Source organism: Lissotriton helveticus, chromosome 1_1 (assembly GCF_964261635.1).
Source record: "Lissotriton helveticus chromosome 1_1, aLisHel1.1, whole genome shotgun sequence".
Classification (NCBI taxonomy): Eukaryota; Metazoa; Chordata; class Amphibia; order Caudata; family Salamandridae; genus Lissotriton; species Lissotriton helveticus.
In genome coordinates this window covers 48,613,584-48,628,103 of record NC_136057.1, presented here as the reverse complement: position 1 = coordinate 48,628,103, position 14,520 = coordinate 48,613,584, and the positions used below count along the sequence as shown (strand labels likewise).

The 14,520-nt window shown below is 50.2% G+C and overlaps 1 protein-coding gene across 1 annotated transcript in view; it reads right to left on the bottom strand.

The window, feature by feature from the left end:
- The window catches only part of LOC144758075 (uncharacterized), a 39,739-nt gene extending 25,352 nt beyond the window's left edge, over positions 1–14,387 (bottom strand). The window contains exons 1-2 of the mRNA XM_078646410.1: positions 14,381–14,387; positions 11,938–12,039 (exon numbers count right to left, since the gene is read on the bottom strand). Coding sequence (XP_078502536.1) covers positions 11,938–12,039; positions 14,381–14,387 — 109 coding nt within the window. The remainder of the gene's footprint in view (positions 1–11,937; positions 12,040–14,380) is intronic.
- Between the last annotated feature and the right edge of the window lie 133 nt (positions 14,388–14,520).

Genomic DNA, 14,520 nt, shown 5'->3' with positions numbered 1-14,520 from the left:
CAGAGTGCAGGCTGGGGAGGTAAAGTTGCGGCCCGCGACAACGCCGCGTGAGGGCATGAGGTGCTGTCCTCTACTCTGCGCAAGTTCGAAATGGGGGCTCGGGGGGCTTCTCTGCGTCCTGGGGCTGAGGTGTGTGGTCCACGGCGTCGTGACTGCTGGAGTGAGCTAAGTAGGCGAGAGAGTGGGGGGAGGTGAGCAGCGGAAACGGGGGTGCGAGGAGAGACGAAGGGGGGGTAGTGTGCGACGAGAGACGAAGGAGGGAAGGGGGGGTTGGGGGAGATAGACAGAAACTCAGGATCAGGCTTGATGCACCTGATAAGAAACAGCGAGGAGCAGCAAGGAAACAGGGACGTCTGGATCAAAAGTCGGGAGCAGCAAGAGAACAGTGTCATGTGGGCCTCGGAGCTCGCGCAGCTTCGCACGGCAGCAGACCTGAACGGGGGGGGGGGGGGGACGAGGAGGGGCTCAAGCGCCGTTTGCAAAGGCCGGGGTAGGCAGGAAAACGGCTCACCTTCACTGTGGTGCTGCCTTCAGGCTCGCAGGAGGCTCTCTGCACTTCAAGACTCGGCGGTGGACAGGCAACAATGGCGGCCAAAAACTTCTGAAAGATTTCGGATTGGGGGCGTGTTTTGCTGTTCTGAGTGACGGACGACGTCACTGTCTAAAGAACAGCAAAAATGACGCCCCCAAATCCGAAAAAGACGGGGCTTATTTAGAGGGACGGCTCTCTCCTCCAATGGCTGGCCTCCGTTTAGGAAGCCAGCCAATGGTGATGAGACCCACTTGTGGGACACCCCCGCGCCGCACGGCCACCAGCTGCTGCGTGTGCCCCTTAGCCTGGTCCCTGCCGCGCTGCCTGCCTCGCCGCCGGCTGACTCCGTTTTCGTTTGTTTTGTTTTATTTTGAACGTCATTTGTGCTTGTTTTTTATTGTACTTCTTGCCCGTGTTAGCGCCTGTGCTTCCCATTAGACTCTGCTGTCGTTTGTTGTGCTTATTTTGAACGTCATTTGTGCCTGTATTATTGTAGTTTTTGCCCGTGTTAGCCCCTGTGTTCTCCATTAGTGCCTGTTTATTTCTCCAGTTTGCGTCCTTCCTGTGTGCCCGCCTACCTCGCCGCCCTCCATCTTCCCTCCCCGCTCCCCGCTTCCCGCCACCACCGCAGACCCCGCCCCTTTTCTATTCTGTTCCCTCCCCGCTCCCGCCTCCCAGCTGCTCCGCCCACCCGCGCACTTGGCCTTTATATGGCGACCGTGCGACACAGGTAAGTGTGACCCACTTGTGGGACACCCCCGCGCCGCACGGCCACCAGCTGCTGCGTGTGCCCCTTAGCCTGGTCCCTGCCGCGCTGCCTGCCTCGCCGCCGGCTGACTCCGTTTTCGTTTGTTTTATTTTGAACGTCATTTGTGCTTGTTTTTTATTGTACTTCTTGCCCGTGTTAGCGCCTGTGCTTCCCATTAGACTCTGCTGTCGTTTGTTGTGCTTATTTTGAACGTCATTTGTGCCTGTATTATTGTAGTTTTTGCCCGTGTTAGCCCCTGTGTTCTCCATTAGTGCCTGTTTATTTCTCCAGTTTGCGTCCTTCCTGTGTGCCCGCCTACCTCGCCGCCCTCCATCTTCCCTCCCCGCTCCCCGCTTCCCGCCACCACCGCAGACCCCGCCCCTTTTCTATTCTGTTCCCTCCCCGCTCCCGCCTCCCAGCTGCTCCGCCCACCCGCGCACTTCGCCTTTATATGGCGACCGTGCGAACGCGCAGCGGTCACGCGCAGCGGGTGCGCCGTTTGTGCGCCGAAGGCACGCCAAAGGTAAGCCCGTCTACGCCCGTCCGCGCCTGGACCGCGCCCAGTGCCAGGACCCCTGGCCCACGAGGACCCCGACCGACCCGCCTGACGTACTCCGCCGCCACCCTCACCGCTCTCAACACCGGGCGACTCCCAGAATGCCATCAAGCCACTCCACGACGTACCCACGGACCCTTCAGCTGCCACGCCTGCAAGTTCACCTGCATCCGGACCAGCCTCGCACCAGCACCCGCCAAGTCGAACACCAGCAGCACCCACCTCAAGTGCATCCTGCTCAACACCCGCTCCGTCCACAGACACGCCATCGAACTCTGGAACCTTCTAGACGCCACAGCCCCTGACGTTGCCTTCCTCACGGAGACATGGATGAACGCCTCTTCAGCTCCCGACATCGCCATCGCTATCCCAGAGGGCTACAAGATCGTCCGGAGGGACCGAAACGCCAACCAGATGGGAGGAGGCATCGCCATCATCCACAGGAACACCATCCGTCTCACGACCAGCACCGACAACACCCTGACCAGCGCCGAACACCTGCATTTCCAGATCCACACCAACCCGAACACCACCCTCAGAGGCACCCTGATCTACCGACCCCCGGGACCACGCACACAATTCAGCGAGGACATCGCCGACTTCGTCAGCCCGCATGCCCTCCCCTCCGCCGACTACATCCTCCTGGGAGACCTCAACTTCCATCTGGAGAACAACAACGACCGCAACACCAGCACCCTGCTCGACAACCTCGCCAACCTTGGACTCAAGCAACTGGTGTCCACCCCCACCCACCTCGCCGGACACACACTCGACGCAGTCTTCTCTTCCAGCACAGACATCGACTTCAGCCACGCCACAGAGCTTCAATGGACGGACCACAGCTGCGTCCACTTCACCTTCAAGAGAACGACGACCCACCAACACCAGCAACAGGCCGCCCGCAGAAGCTGGAGCAAGATCACAGCAGACCAGCTCGCCACCTCCCTGAGCCAGCACCCTCCTGCCAGCTCAGCGAACCCCAGCCAGGCCGCCGACAACCTCACGAAGTGGATCAGCAACTGCGCGGACAAACTCGCCCCACTGAGGACCCCGCCCAGCAGACCCGGCAGCAAGAAGGCCCCATGGTTCACGAACGAACTCAAGAGCTCCAAGAAGAACTGCCGAGCCCTCGAGAAAGTCTGGAGAAGGGAACCAACACCGGACAACAGGACCTCCTTCAAACTTGCCACCCGGAAACACCACCAGCTGATCCGCGCCGCCAAGAAAACAGCATTCAAGGACCGGTCGGACAACAACGCACACAACTGCAAGGAACTCTTCAACATCGTGAAAGAGCTTTCCAACCCCAGCGCAGGAAACAACGACATCACCCCATCGCAAGACCTCTGCAACTCCCTTGCTTCATACTTCCACAACAAGATCGCGGACATACACAACAGCTTCAACAACCAACCAACGCACACCATGACCGAACAACCTCCCCCCACCACCACCCTCCACGCCTGGACCCCGATCAGCACCGAAGACACCATCCGCACGATGAACTCCATCCACTCCGGATCACCGACCGACCCCTGCCCTCACCACGTCTTCAACAAGGCCGACGCTGTCATCGCACCCCACCTGCGAGACATCATCAACACATCCTTCGACACCACCATCTTCCCTGAGAGCTGGAAACACGCCGAACTCAGCGCTCTACTCAAGAAACCAACAGCGGACCCCACCGACCTCAAGAATTACCGCCCCATCTCGCTCCTCCCGTTTCCAGCCAAAGTCATCGAGAAGACCGTCAACAAGCAGATGGCCGCCTTCCTCGAGACGAACGGATCGCTCGACCACTCTCAGTCCGGCTTCCGAGCCAATCACAGCACCGAGACCGCCCTCATCGCCGCCACCGATGACATCCGAGCCCTGATGGACAAAGGAGAAACAGCGGCCCTCATCCTCCTAGACCTCTCGGCGGCATTCGACACGGTCTGCCACCGCACCCTAGTACGGCGCCTCAGCAACATCGGAATCCAGGACAAGGCGCTGGAATGGATCATCTCCTTCCTCGACGGAAGAACACAGAGAGTCCGCCTACCACCGTACAAGTCAGAGACCTCCGAAGTCATCTGCGGCGTCCCCCAAGGATCATCCCTGAGCCCCACCCTCTTCAACGTCTACATGAGCCCCCTCGCGGCCATCGTACGCAAGCACAACCTCAGCATAATCTCCTACGCCGACGACACCCAACTGATCCTCTCCCTGACCAACGACCCCGCCGCCGCCAGAGCCAACCTGCACGAAGGGATGAAAGAGGTAGCCGAGTGGATGACGACCAGCCGCCTGAAACTGAACTCGGACAAGACGGAGGTCCTCATCCTGGGCTCCTCACCCTCCGCCTGGGACGACTCCTGGTGGCCTCCCGCCCTGGGCACCGCACCCAAACCGACAGACCATGCACGCAACCTAGGCTTCATCCTGGACTCCTCCCTCTCCATGACCAGGCAAGTCAACAACGTCTCCTCGGCGTGCTTCAACATCCTACGCATGCTACGGAAGATCTTCTGGTGGATCCCCACCGAGACCAGGAAGACCGTCACCCAGGCCCTCGTCACCAGCCGACTGGACTACGGCAACGCCCTCTACGCCGGTACCACCGCCAAGCTCCAGAAGAGACTCCAGCGGATCCAGAACGCCTCAGCCAGACTCATCCTCGACATCCCACGAACCAGCCACATCTCCGGACATCTGAGAGACCTCCACTGGCTTCCCGTCAACAAAAGAATCACCTTCCGCCTCCTCACCCACGCACACAAAGCCCTACACGACCAAGGCCCGAGCTACCTCAACAGCCGAGTCAACTTCTACGCTCCCAAACGCCACCTCCGATCAGCCAACCACGCCCTCGCCGCCGTCCCCCGCATCCGAAGAGCGACTACAGGAGGAAGGTCCTTCTCCTACCTGGCCGCCAAGACCTGGAACTCCCTCCCGACCGACCTACGCCTGACCCAAGACCACCTCTCCTTCAGGAAGAAGCTGAAGACCTGGCTGTTCGAGCAGTAGCGGCACCCCCCCTCCCACCCCCCCAGCGCCTTGAGACCCTACGGGTATGTAGCGCGCTTTATAAGTGTCACTGATTGATTGATTGATTGAGACAGAGCAGGGAGGCGGGTTCTGAAGCCTTACTACACAACATACGATCTCCTCCCGGAAGCTGGCAAGCCAGCATTTCCGGTCCTCGACCGAAAAAGGGGCTAGACAGCATGGAGAGGGTGCCAGGATAAACCACTGGATATACCTGGACCTCTCACTAAGATCCTTGATTCAGCCGTTCAGGCTAAAGATTCCAACACCCCAATAGATGCAACAGAGATGCTAGAAAGGGGGCAGAGAGCACTCTGTTTTCTTCGCAATCCAAATTGCGCTTTATCAACTGATAGGAGACGGTCATTCCTAATGCGAATTGACCCACAATTTGCGGACATGGCTAAGACGGAAGCTGGTACCCTGGCGAATGAGCTACAATTTGGTGACAAATTTGTAAAAGAGTTGGGGAAATATGTGGCGACATTCTCGGCACTAGACAAAGCCCAAGGTAACATCAAGAAGGTTTTTACCAGGGTCGGACGCTTCAGCGTTCGAATGACCGGGCGTGGATTCAATCAGACATCCAGAAGCTTTGATCAAAGAGGACGTGGCGGAGCCCAGCGATCCAGCCTCTACCCCACTCGAAACCGTGGTGGCAGAGGCAGGCAGCACAAGGGAGGGTATTGAGGACAGAATAACAGCAGAGATGCCTCCTGTTCAGGTAAACCTGTTTCAGTGTGTAGGTCACAGTGGGGGGCCGGATTGCCTTGTTTCTAGACAGGTGGGAGAGTTTGACGAGCGACCTGTGGGATCTTCAGACAGTACAGGGTTTACAGATCGAATGTTTTATGCGGCCCCACAACAGACCAACCTCTAAATGTTTCCAGTGCAGAAATGTCTCTTAGACAATGAAGTGGTGTACCTGATGAAAAAAGGGGCAATTGTAGAGACAGCCCCTCACAATCACAGTTACATCAGCACCGTATTCTTAGTTCCAAAGACGGATCAGGGGTTCAGATTAGTTTTAAACCTCAAGGAGTTTATTTAACTCTTCAGTAGTGTTTCGCTACTTCAAGATGGAGGGGATACATTTACTTTGAGATCTGCTCTTAGAAAAAGGCTGGATGGTGTGTCTCATTTTAAAAGACGCGTATCTAGCGTGCCTATTTTCCCTCCACATCAGAGGTTTCTTCAATTCCAATGGTGAACCAAATGGTACTAGTTTTCTGCCATGCCGTTCGGACTTTCATCCGCCCCTTGATGTTTCACCAAAGTCCTCAAACCAGTGGTTCAATTCTTGAGGGAGAGAGGTGTGAAACTCATCATTTATTTCAATCACATCCTTATTATGGCACAGAATGGGAATACAGTTCTTTGACATCTAGCATGGACGACTCAACTCTTACAAGATTTGGGGTTCGTCATCAATTCAGACAACTCTATTCTGACTCCGGCACAATCGACTGAGTTTTTGGGGTTCCAGGTGAACTCTATAGTGGCACAGTTATTGCTCCCATTGAAGAAAAGAATAGCGATCAAGAAGGAGTTGAGGAAAGCACTTGCTTATCAGACTATATCCTTGAGGACGTTAGCCCGGTTAGTAGGCCGGTTAGCCTCATTGATTCAAGCTATCTTCCCGGGTCCCCTTCACTACACGGCTCTCCAGAGGTTGATAATTATGTATTTACACAAAGGCCTGGGCGCAGGGGTCTCCAACCTTTTCTGTACTGAGAGCTACTTATGTTCAATAAAACACATTAACAGCTACTAATATTATTAATGCAGTATAATTTCAATTTCTCTATATGTATATTCATTCAACTAAGCAACATCTTTCTTATTTAATAAGCTGGGCTGCACACAGGTGAGCTACTCAGAGTTAGCTCAAGAGCTACAGTAGCTTACGAGCTACAGGTTGGAGACCCCTGTACGGTATGCGGACCAGATTCTGCTTTCCGAGGAGGCCAAGACAGAAGTCTCTTGGTGGTTGGAGCACATGGACACATGGAATGGCAAGGCCATATTTGCATCAGTCCCAAAAGTAGTGATAGAATCAGATGCCAGCAGATGGGGCTGCAGAGCCCGCAGCGGCTCTGTGGAGATGAGGGGCAGATGGTCCGTGGAGGAATTGAAACTCCATATAAATTGTCTGGAGCTTTTGGCGGGCTTGTTTGCGGGTAGGACACTTTCTCCACAGAAGGCGAGTTGCTGTATTCTCCTGCGGATGGACATTTCTCAGCAGTGAGATACATCAATCGTCTAGTTGGCACGAGGTCCTGTCTTTTAGTGGAAATGGCCATAGAATTTTGGCACTACTGCCTCCCTCATCACACCTCGGTGACAGCGGAGTACATTCTGGGCACCTGAAATGTGGTGGCAGATTGGAACTCACGTTTCCTTCGAGACTCCAGTGATTGGAAACTTCATCCCAGGGTATTCCAACAGCTAAACAACAAGTGGGGCCCTTGTTCGATTGATCTGTTTGTGTCCAGACTGAAGACACAATTGCCTCAGTGTTATAGTTGGTGAAAAGATCCTCTGGCGATCAACTCAGATACATTTCTTCAATCGTGGATGACGGATATGCTGTATGCATTTCCTCCGTTTGTCAGTATCCAGAGAGTATTGGTGCAGATCTGTGGGCTGGAAGGTGAGGTGTTGTTGATATCTCCGTGTTGGAGAGCACAAGCTTGGTTCCCGGCAGCGCTGAACTTGTGTTGTACTCCTCCAAAAAGTCTGCTATATATGCAGAGATATTGACGAACCCTCTGGGTCAACCGTATTCATTAGTGGTTCAGGAACAATTGTCCATCATGGCATGGAAACTTTCAGGAGACGTTGGTAAATGCCGGGAGTTTCGCAGGAAGTAACGCTTTTCCTGTCTCAATCTTGGGCTCCCTCTACGCATAAACAATATGAATTAGCTTGGCGTAAGTGGGTTGGTTGGTGTTCTGAACGACAGGGGGATCCCGTGGGTTCTGGAATTCATATGATAGTTAATTTCCTGTCGGAGATGGCGACTAAAGGTTTGGCCTATCGGACAGTTAATAATTTAAGGTCCGCCATCTCAGCCGGTCATCTTCATGTGGCCGGTAGGCCGGTGGGGTAGCATCCTTTGGTAAGTAAGATAGTGAGAGGCATCAGATTGGGGAATCCTCCAAAACTGCGATGTTCACAACTGTGGGATGCAGACGTAGTTCTGTGTTTTCTCAGGAATTGGCCCGCAAATGATGGTTTGTCGCGTAAGCAACTGTCGGCGAAACTGACACTTTTTTTATGTTTAGTTTCATGCAGAGGAGTATCTGACGTGCGAGCACTGGACTTGGCAGGTAGGGTTTTCACGCCTTCGGGGGTCTCATTTACAGTCTCAAAAAACAAACTCTAAGTGTGCTTCTTATCCTGCGTTTCCTCTCCATAGTAAACTGTGTGTTGCACAATGTTTAAAATGCTATGAGGAGTGCACTTGAGAGTTTAGAAATGACGTTGCAGGATAGTTGTTGATTTCCTTATAGAGACCTTTTCGCCCAGTCACTGCAGCAACCTTAGCCGGGTGGGTCACTAGGTTATTAGGTCTGGCAGGTATTGACACTTCTGCTTTGGGAGCCCATTCGGTGAGAGGAGCTACTTTTGCTGAAAGTTCTCGATTAGAGGACATTATCACTGTGGCAGATTGGTCTTCTGATTCTACTTTTAAGACATGTTATCATAAGCCATTTTTTGATGTGGCATCTACAGTGGGGGAGTAACTTTGAACTAGCATAATCCGAAGCCTCCGTGGACTGCCATAGAATTAAAAGAATTCTAGCTGACGCGTCAAGAATTTTCAATTCTATTAAGGACACGGAGGCGAGGATTATCCCACCCTAGAAACATTGATATTCAATATGTGATATGGATTGTTCATATTGGAAATTGTGATTTCATGCAATGTTCTGTATACTGATGTTGGGTTTCATCCCGCCTGTAATAATGTTTGAAGTATATCCAGTGAGTGGTATGATACGGCTTTCTCTGATCTCCTGAAAATATAGGAGAATATAAGCTGTAATATACCACTCACTGGATATACTTCAAACATTATTACGGGCGGGAAGAAACCCAACATCATTATACATAACATTGCGTGAAATTACAATTTTCAATATGAAATTTTGATGTTATGTAAAGAAAGAGGAAGAAGATTAGTGTTCAGGACATTTATACCTTTGGGGGTTACATGATTGGTGCATACCATGGCGTGGCGTGGCGTGGCAGTCCTTTCGGGTTATCCTATTTAAAGTTTTATTGGCTGGTGTGTTTTTCAGTAAAGAAAGAGAACCATAATCCTCGCCTCAGATTCCTTAATAGAATTGAAAATTCTTGCCGCGTCAGCTAGAAACATTTTTATCCCTGTGTTTCCTCTGAAAGGCTGATGAAGTTGATTATCTTTGATTTCTTTTGGAAACTTATTTCTTGCTTTGGGAGTCTGAATGGACTGAGTGACTCCTTTGTGGTCTTTGGCTGTTTTACACCGGGCGGCTGTGGCTACAATAGCTCTCCTCTGTGCCTTTTTGCTGTGGGGCCGCTGTGGCTACAATATCTCTCCTCTGTGCCTTTTTGCTGTGGGGCCGCTAGTGCATTAAACGGCCATGCATGCGCCGTCCCAACCCCGTGCCCCGATCACAAAGGTGGTAAATCAACGTTAATGGAAACCAGAACAGTTTCATTATTGTCATGCCCACACCACCAAGATATTTTTTTATAAACTGGGCCAACTTTTTATTCTGCAGCAAAATTTTCTAAATATGTTCGGTGAAAATAGTAGAATTTGATAAAAAGGCCCCAACGATACATGTACAAAATATTTAAATCTGGCGCATCGGCCATGAGCGGTGTGAAATAACGTGCCCACACTTTGCCTAAAGGTGGTAAAATAAATGACTTTATATTTTCGGGTGAATAAAAACAGCATGTACTCTGGAAAGACCCTTCCAAATTAGACCACACATGCTCTTCATTTTCATTCTTTCTCACATAGACTGCACACGGGTGCCAGCCTTACCCTTGAGCATACATCACGAATGGGAACTCCACCACTGCCACCTCCCACGCCCAGTCTCCAGCCACCATGAAAGAGCCAGTGAACCTGTCGACAGGAGAGGTGGGAACAGATCTTAACTCCAGTCCCCATCACATACCAGAGGGCTACAGGCGTTAAACGCTCAGTGCTGACAAATACCGTGATCTGCAGGTCACGAGTAAGGCCAACTCACGCTTTCATCCTTTCAAGGGTGGCAAACTGAGTGCCATTAATTTAAGTTTTAGAAACACACCTTATTTATAGCACTTTGAACCAGTAGAAGTATTGTACAAAGTGCCACATAAAGATGTTATTATAATAAACTGATTTTAAATCTCAAAAACAAACCTGATCTTTGGAAAAGCTATATTAGAAAAAACTGAAGCAAACTGAGTTTGCACTATTTAAGCTACGTTTATAATAGGAAACAATAAACATTCATTTTGACCAAAGTATATTTTCACCATTCACACTTTAAAAGTAGAGGCATTCCCGTTTGTTCCAGTGTTTTTAGTATGAACGCAACAAATATAGAGCACATGGAGTTAGATCTATTATTTTAAACTGACAGTGGACCTCAGGCCCGCCCATTGCTTACCATTGGTTGTCTTTACTGTTACTCACATTTGCTTGACTCTTATTAGTCAGCTTTTGTGGCGTTCCTTCCTCTTCTGGTGTTTGCTCCTCTCCTGGAGTACAGACTGATTACTTGCATCTCTCCACTGCTCCCTTTTCAGGCTTCTACTTTTTTATCTTTTTGGTTGAGCATTCTAGGAGAGTGCATGTGTTTTCCAGCTGCACTTCGAGTTCCTCATCCTCTTTCTTGCCTTTGGATTTCCTCTTCACTCTCCTTCTGTTGCCCTTCTTGCTTCCTTAACTCCCACCCACCTTCTTGCCGTTCTTGCATGCCACCCCCTCTGTTGTATGTGTGCGCCCCTATCATTCCTTTGTCCTTTTACTTCACATCAACACCCACTCTAGCTCATTGCACATGCGCTTCCCAATGGCCACTTACCTTCCATTGTCCTTGTGCTTCCCGATCCCTGCACGCCCACCCTTTGCTGTCTGTTTTGGGCACTGTCTGCTATCCCCTGCTTCTGTATGGGTTCCCAGCAGTAGCTTAAGTAATATAAGAAAATCCACAAAACAAGAAAAGGGTGCAGTACGACAGGCTGTTACTAGGTGTCCCTGTGGAGTTGTAAATCCATATAAGGTCCTGCACCCTTAATGCAATTATAAAGAGAAAGATTGCAACTGAGCAAACGTTTCCATTTGTTATTATTGGAAATGAGAAGCTAAATAAACAACAATGGTGCATTTTAAAACGCAAGGCAAAAAAAATCTCACGTCCAATAAAAACAAATAGAAACATGTGCTCAGCTGCAAGGTTTCTCTTTATAATTGCAGTAAGGATGCAGTACCTTATGTGATCAATAGAGGTCCCTTTACAATGCCACAGGGATACCTCGCAGCAGCCTGTGGTACTGCACCCCTTCCTTGCTTTGTGGATTTTCTTTTATTCCTTATGCTACTGCTGGGATATTTTTTCACAAACAAAAATAATTTAACAGACATTATCACTTGCAACGGCAATAGCTTAAACTTTCACTAATGCGAGACCTACTGCATTGCAAATGCTTGTCTATATATGGGGGTCCACAGTAATGTGGTGTGGCCGGTAGGCAGGACTTTTGAAACACAGACCTCCTCTGTGAGTCCAGACATGCTGTCCAGTAAAGAACAGTTACAGGGAGAACACCCACCCACCACAGACCGTATTGTGTTCAGTTTGGAAGAACCACAGGGAGGGCGTTTTTAAAGGGCAGGGCCTGCGGGTTAGAAGAAATACAACTTAACACTCTGGCCACATTAGGGCACCCCTGACACCCAAACAGGACCCTCAGAGAACCTGCCCAGATGTCAGCAGGTGGTAAGCTTCCTTGGTGTGTGTCATGTGAGACCACTTGTGTGTTTGTGCTCCGAGACTTCCGCCACGTGTCACTCACCTGAGGGACAGTCACTGCCATGTTTCCTCTCAGCGTCATCATCCACAGGCCTCAGATCTTCTGTCTCTTTTAAAGAAGACAAACAGGAGGCGGTCATAGAGTCTGTTTCAAAGGAGCACAGCATTAATATTATCATAAAAGTTAAAAACTAACCTAATTTAAGAAATAAAAACATTTACTAAATAAATCAACTAAACTAACCACATGGCTTCTAATTAAATTTAGTATTATTTAAAAACTAAAACTAAAACTAAAAATGTCAGTGAGGGTAGGATTTTTTAAATACAATTATTAAATCGTTATTTTTAAATTAAACTAATATATTTAAATTAGTTATTAAATAAACATTTAATCTGATGAGTTGTTCTGCTAGAACATTTCTTTTTATTCGTTCTAGGTGAATAAAAATACATATTGCTCATTATTTTTTAAAGAACAACACATTTTAATAATTTTCCTTGCACTTTCCTATAGGGAGATTTCCACCACATTGGCAAAGACCCCCACCTAAGTGTGAAAAGTTACTATTAGTACCATTACCCTTGTAATTCGTTTTGAAGAAAGCTTCACCCCCTTAATTTGAGGGGGTGCAGGCATGTAAGTGAACAAGTAGATGTAAATGTGCACTCAGGAATGGTGAACCTCAAACAAGTGCAGATTTACACCTGGGTGCAGGAGTAAATCTACACAAGTAATTGTACCTATGTGACTTGGCCACTAACTAGGTTTTGTGCCAAACAGAAGAGTGTAAAGTAAGTTTTTTCACTAATGCTAATGGCCTTTTAATGTCGCTGCCACACCCCTGCAGGGCTCCTTTCTAATCTGCACAACGACACCAGGGCTGGACTGCGGTCACTAAACCGTCCCAAACCAAAAGAAGGGGGTTCTCAGTGTCAAGTGTAAGCGCGTAGACCTTATTCGCAGCTCCAGAAACGATCAGTAGGTCACATTGTCATGTTGCACCGGTTAACAAAGTCAGTTGCGCAGTCACTCTACATCTCTGCTGCCCCGTGGCGGTGGACTGGTTCCAGAGGGCAGCGGTGTATGACAAACTATGAAAGGGACGTCTCCTGCAACGGTACCGCCAGAACTAAAGCTTGCTATGCTGGGCTGCCTCAGTGTGTGCTGTGTTGGACTGCCTCAGTGTGTGCTGTGTTGGACTGCCTCAGTGTGTGCTGTGTTGGACTGCCTCGCTGTGTGCTATGCAGGACTGCCTCATGGAAAGTGCTATGTTGGACTACCACAGCGTGTGCTATGCTGGACTGCCCAGGGAAGAGACTCTCCCCTAGCAGACAGTATAGGTGACTCTCTCTCCCCTAGCAGACAGTATAGGTGACTCCATGAGACAGTACAGAACGCTCTTGCCCCTAGCAGATAATATAGGTGACTCAATGAGACAGTATAAAATGCTCTTGCCCCTAGCAGACAATATAGGGGACTCCATGAAACAATTCATAACGCTCTCACCCCTAGCAGATAGTATGTGACTCCATGAGACAGAATAGAACGCTCTCGCCCCTAGCAGACAGTACGGGTATGGATCCATGACACAGTAGAGAACGCTCTAGCCCCTAGCAGGCAGTAAAGGCGACTCCATGAAACAGTACTGAACTCTCTCGCCCCAAGCAGACAGTATGGGTCCATGAGACAGAATAGAACGCTCTCGGCCCTAGCAGACAGTACGGGTATGGATCCATGACACAGTACAGAACTCTCTCGCCCCTAGCAGACAATATAGGTGACTCCATGAAACAATTCATAACGCTCTCACCCCTAGCAGATAGTATGTGACTCCATGAGACAGAATAGAACGCTCTCGCCCCTAGCAGACAGTACGGGTATGGATCCATGACACAGTACAGAACGCTCTCGCCCCTAGCAGGCAGTATAGGTGACTCCATGAGACACTACTGAACTCTCTCGCCCCAAGCAGACAGTATGGGTCCATGAGATAGTATAGAACACTCTCGCCCTTAGCGGCAGTATAGGTGACTGCATCGTGCAGAGTACAAGGCCCTATGGGACTGTCGGTGCATTGGGGTGTCCAGGGCAATGTGCAGAGTACGAGGAGAGTTGAATATCAGGCGTGGTCAGCAGGATGTTAGGAGAGGGCAGACCACGCCTGATATTCAACTCTCCTCAAACCGAGAACAGAGACATTTTCTGGTTTCAGACCCTTTTGTACAGTGCACAATGCCCGAAACCACTCCACAACCACAGCCCCTTCTTAGTTTCCAGGGCCCTTGCACTGGACATATTGTCCCACACACCACATCACACAGGCTCCGTCTTGAACGCAGAGGTTCTTGTAGGGTGCGCATTGCCCGTCCCAGCACCCGCAGCCCATGCCTTACACCTGCAGATCTTGAAATGTGCACATTAACCAGCAAATCACCACCACACAGCCATGTACCCTTCTGCATAAACACAGACTGTGAAATACCTGGCATGGCTGGTATTAGAACCGATTCCAGAGTTCTTCTCGCCAATGAGCCTGTGAGAGCCGTCCCACCTGCACGGAGAGTGTCCCGTCCGAGGCATGATGTGGGCGCGGATGTACTGTGGGCATCAGTACATGGTGAC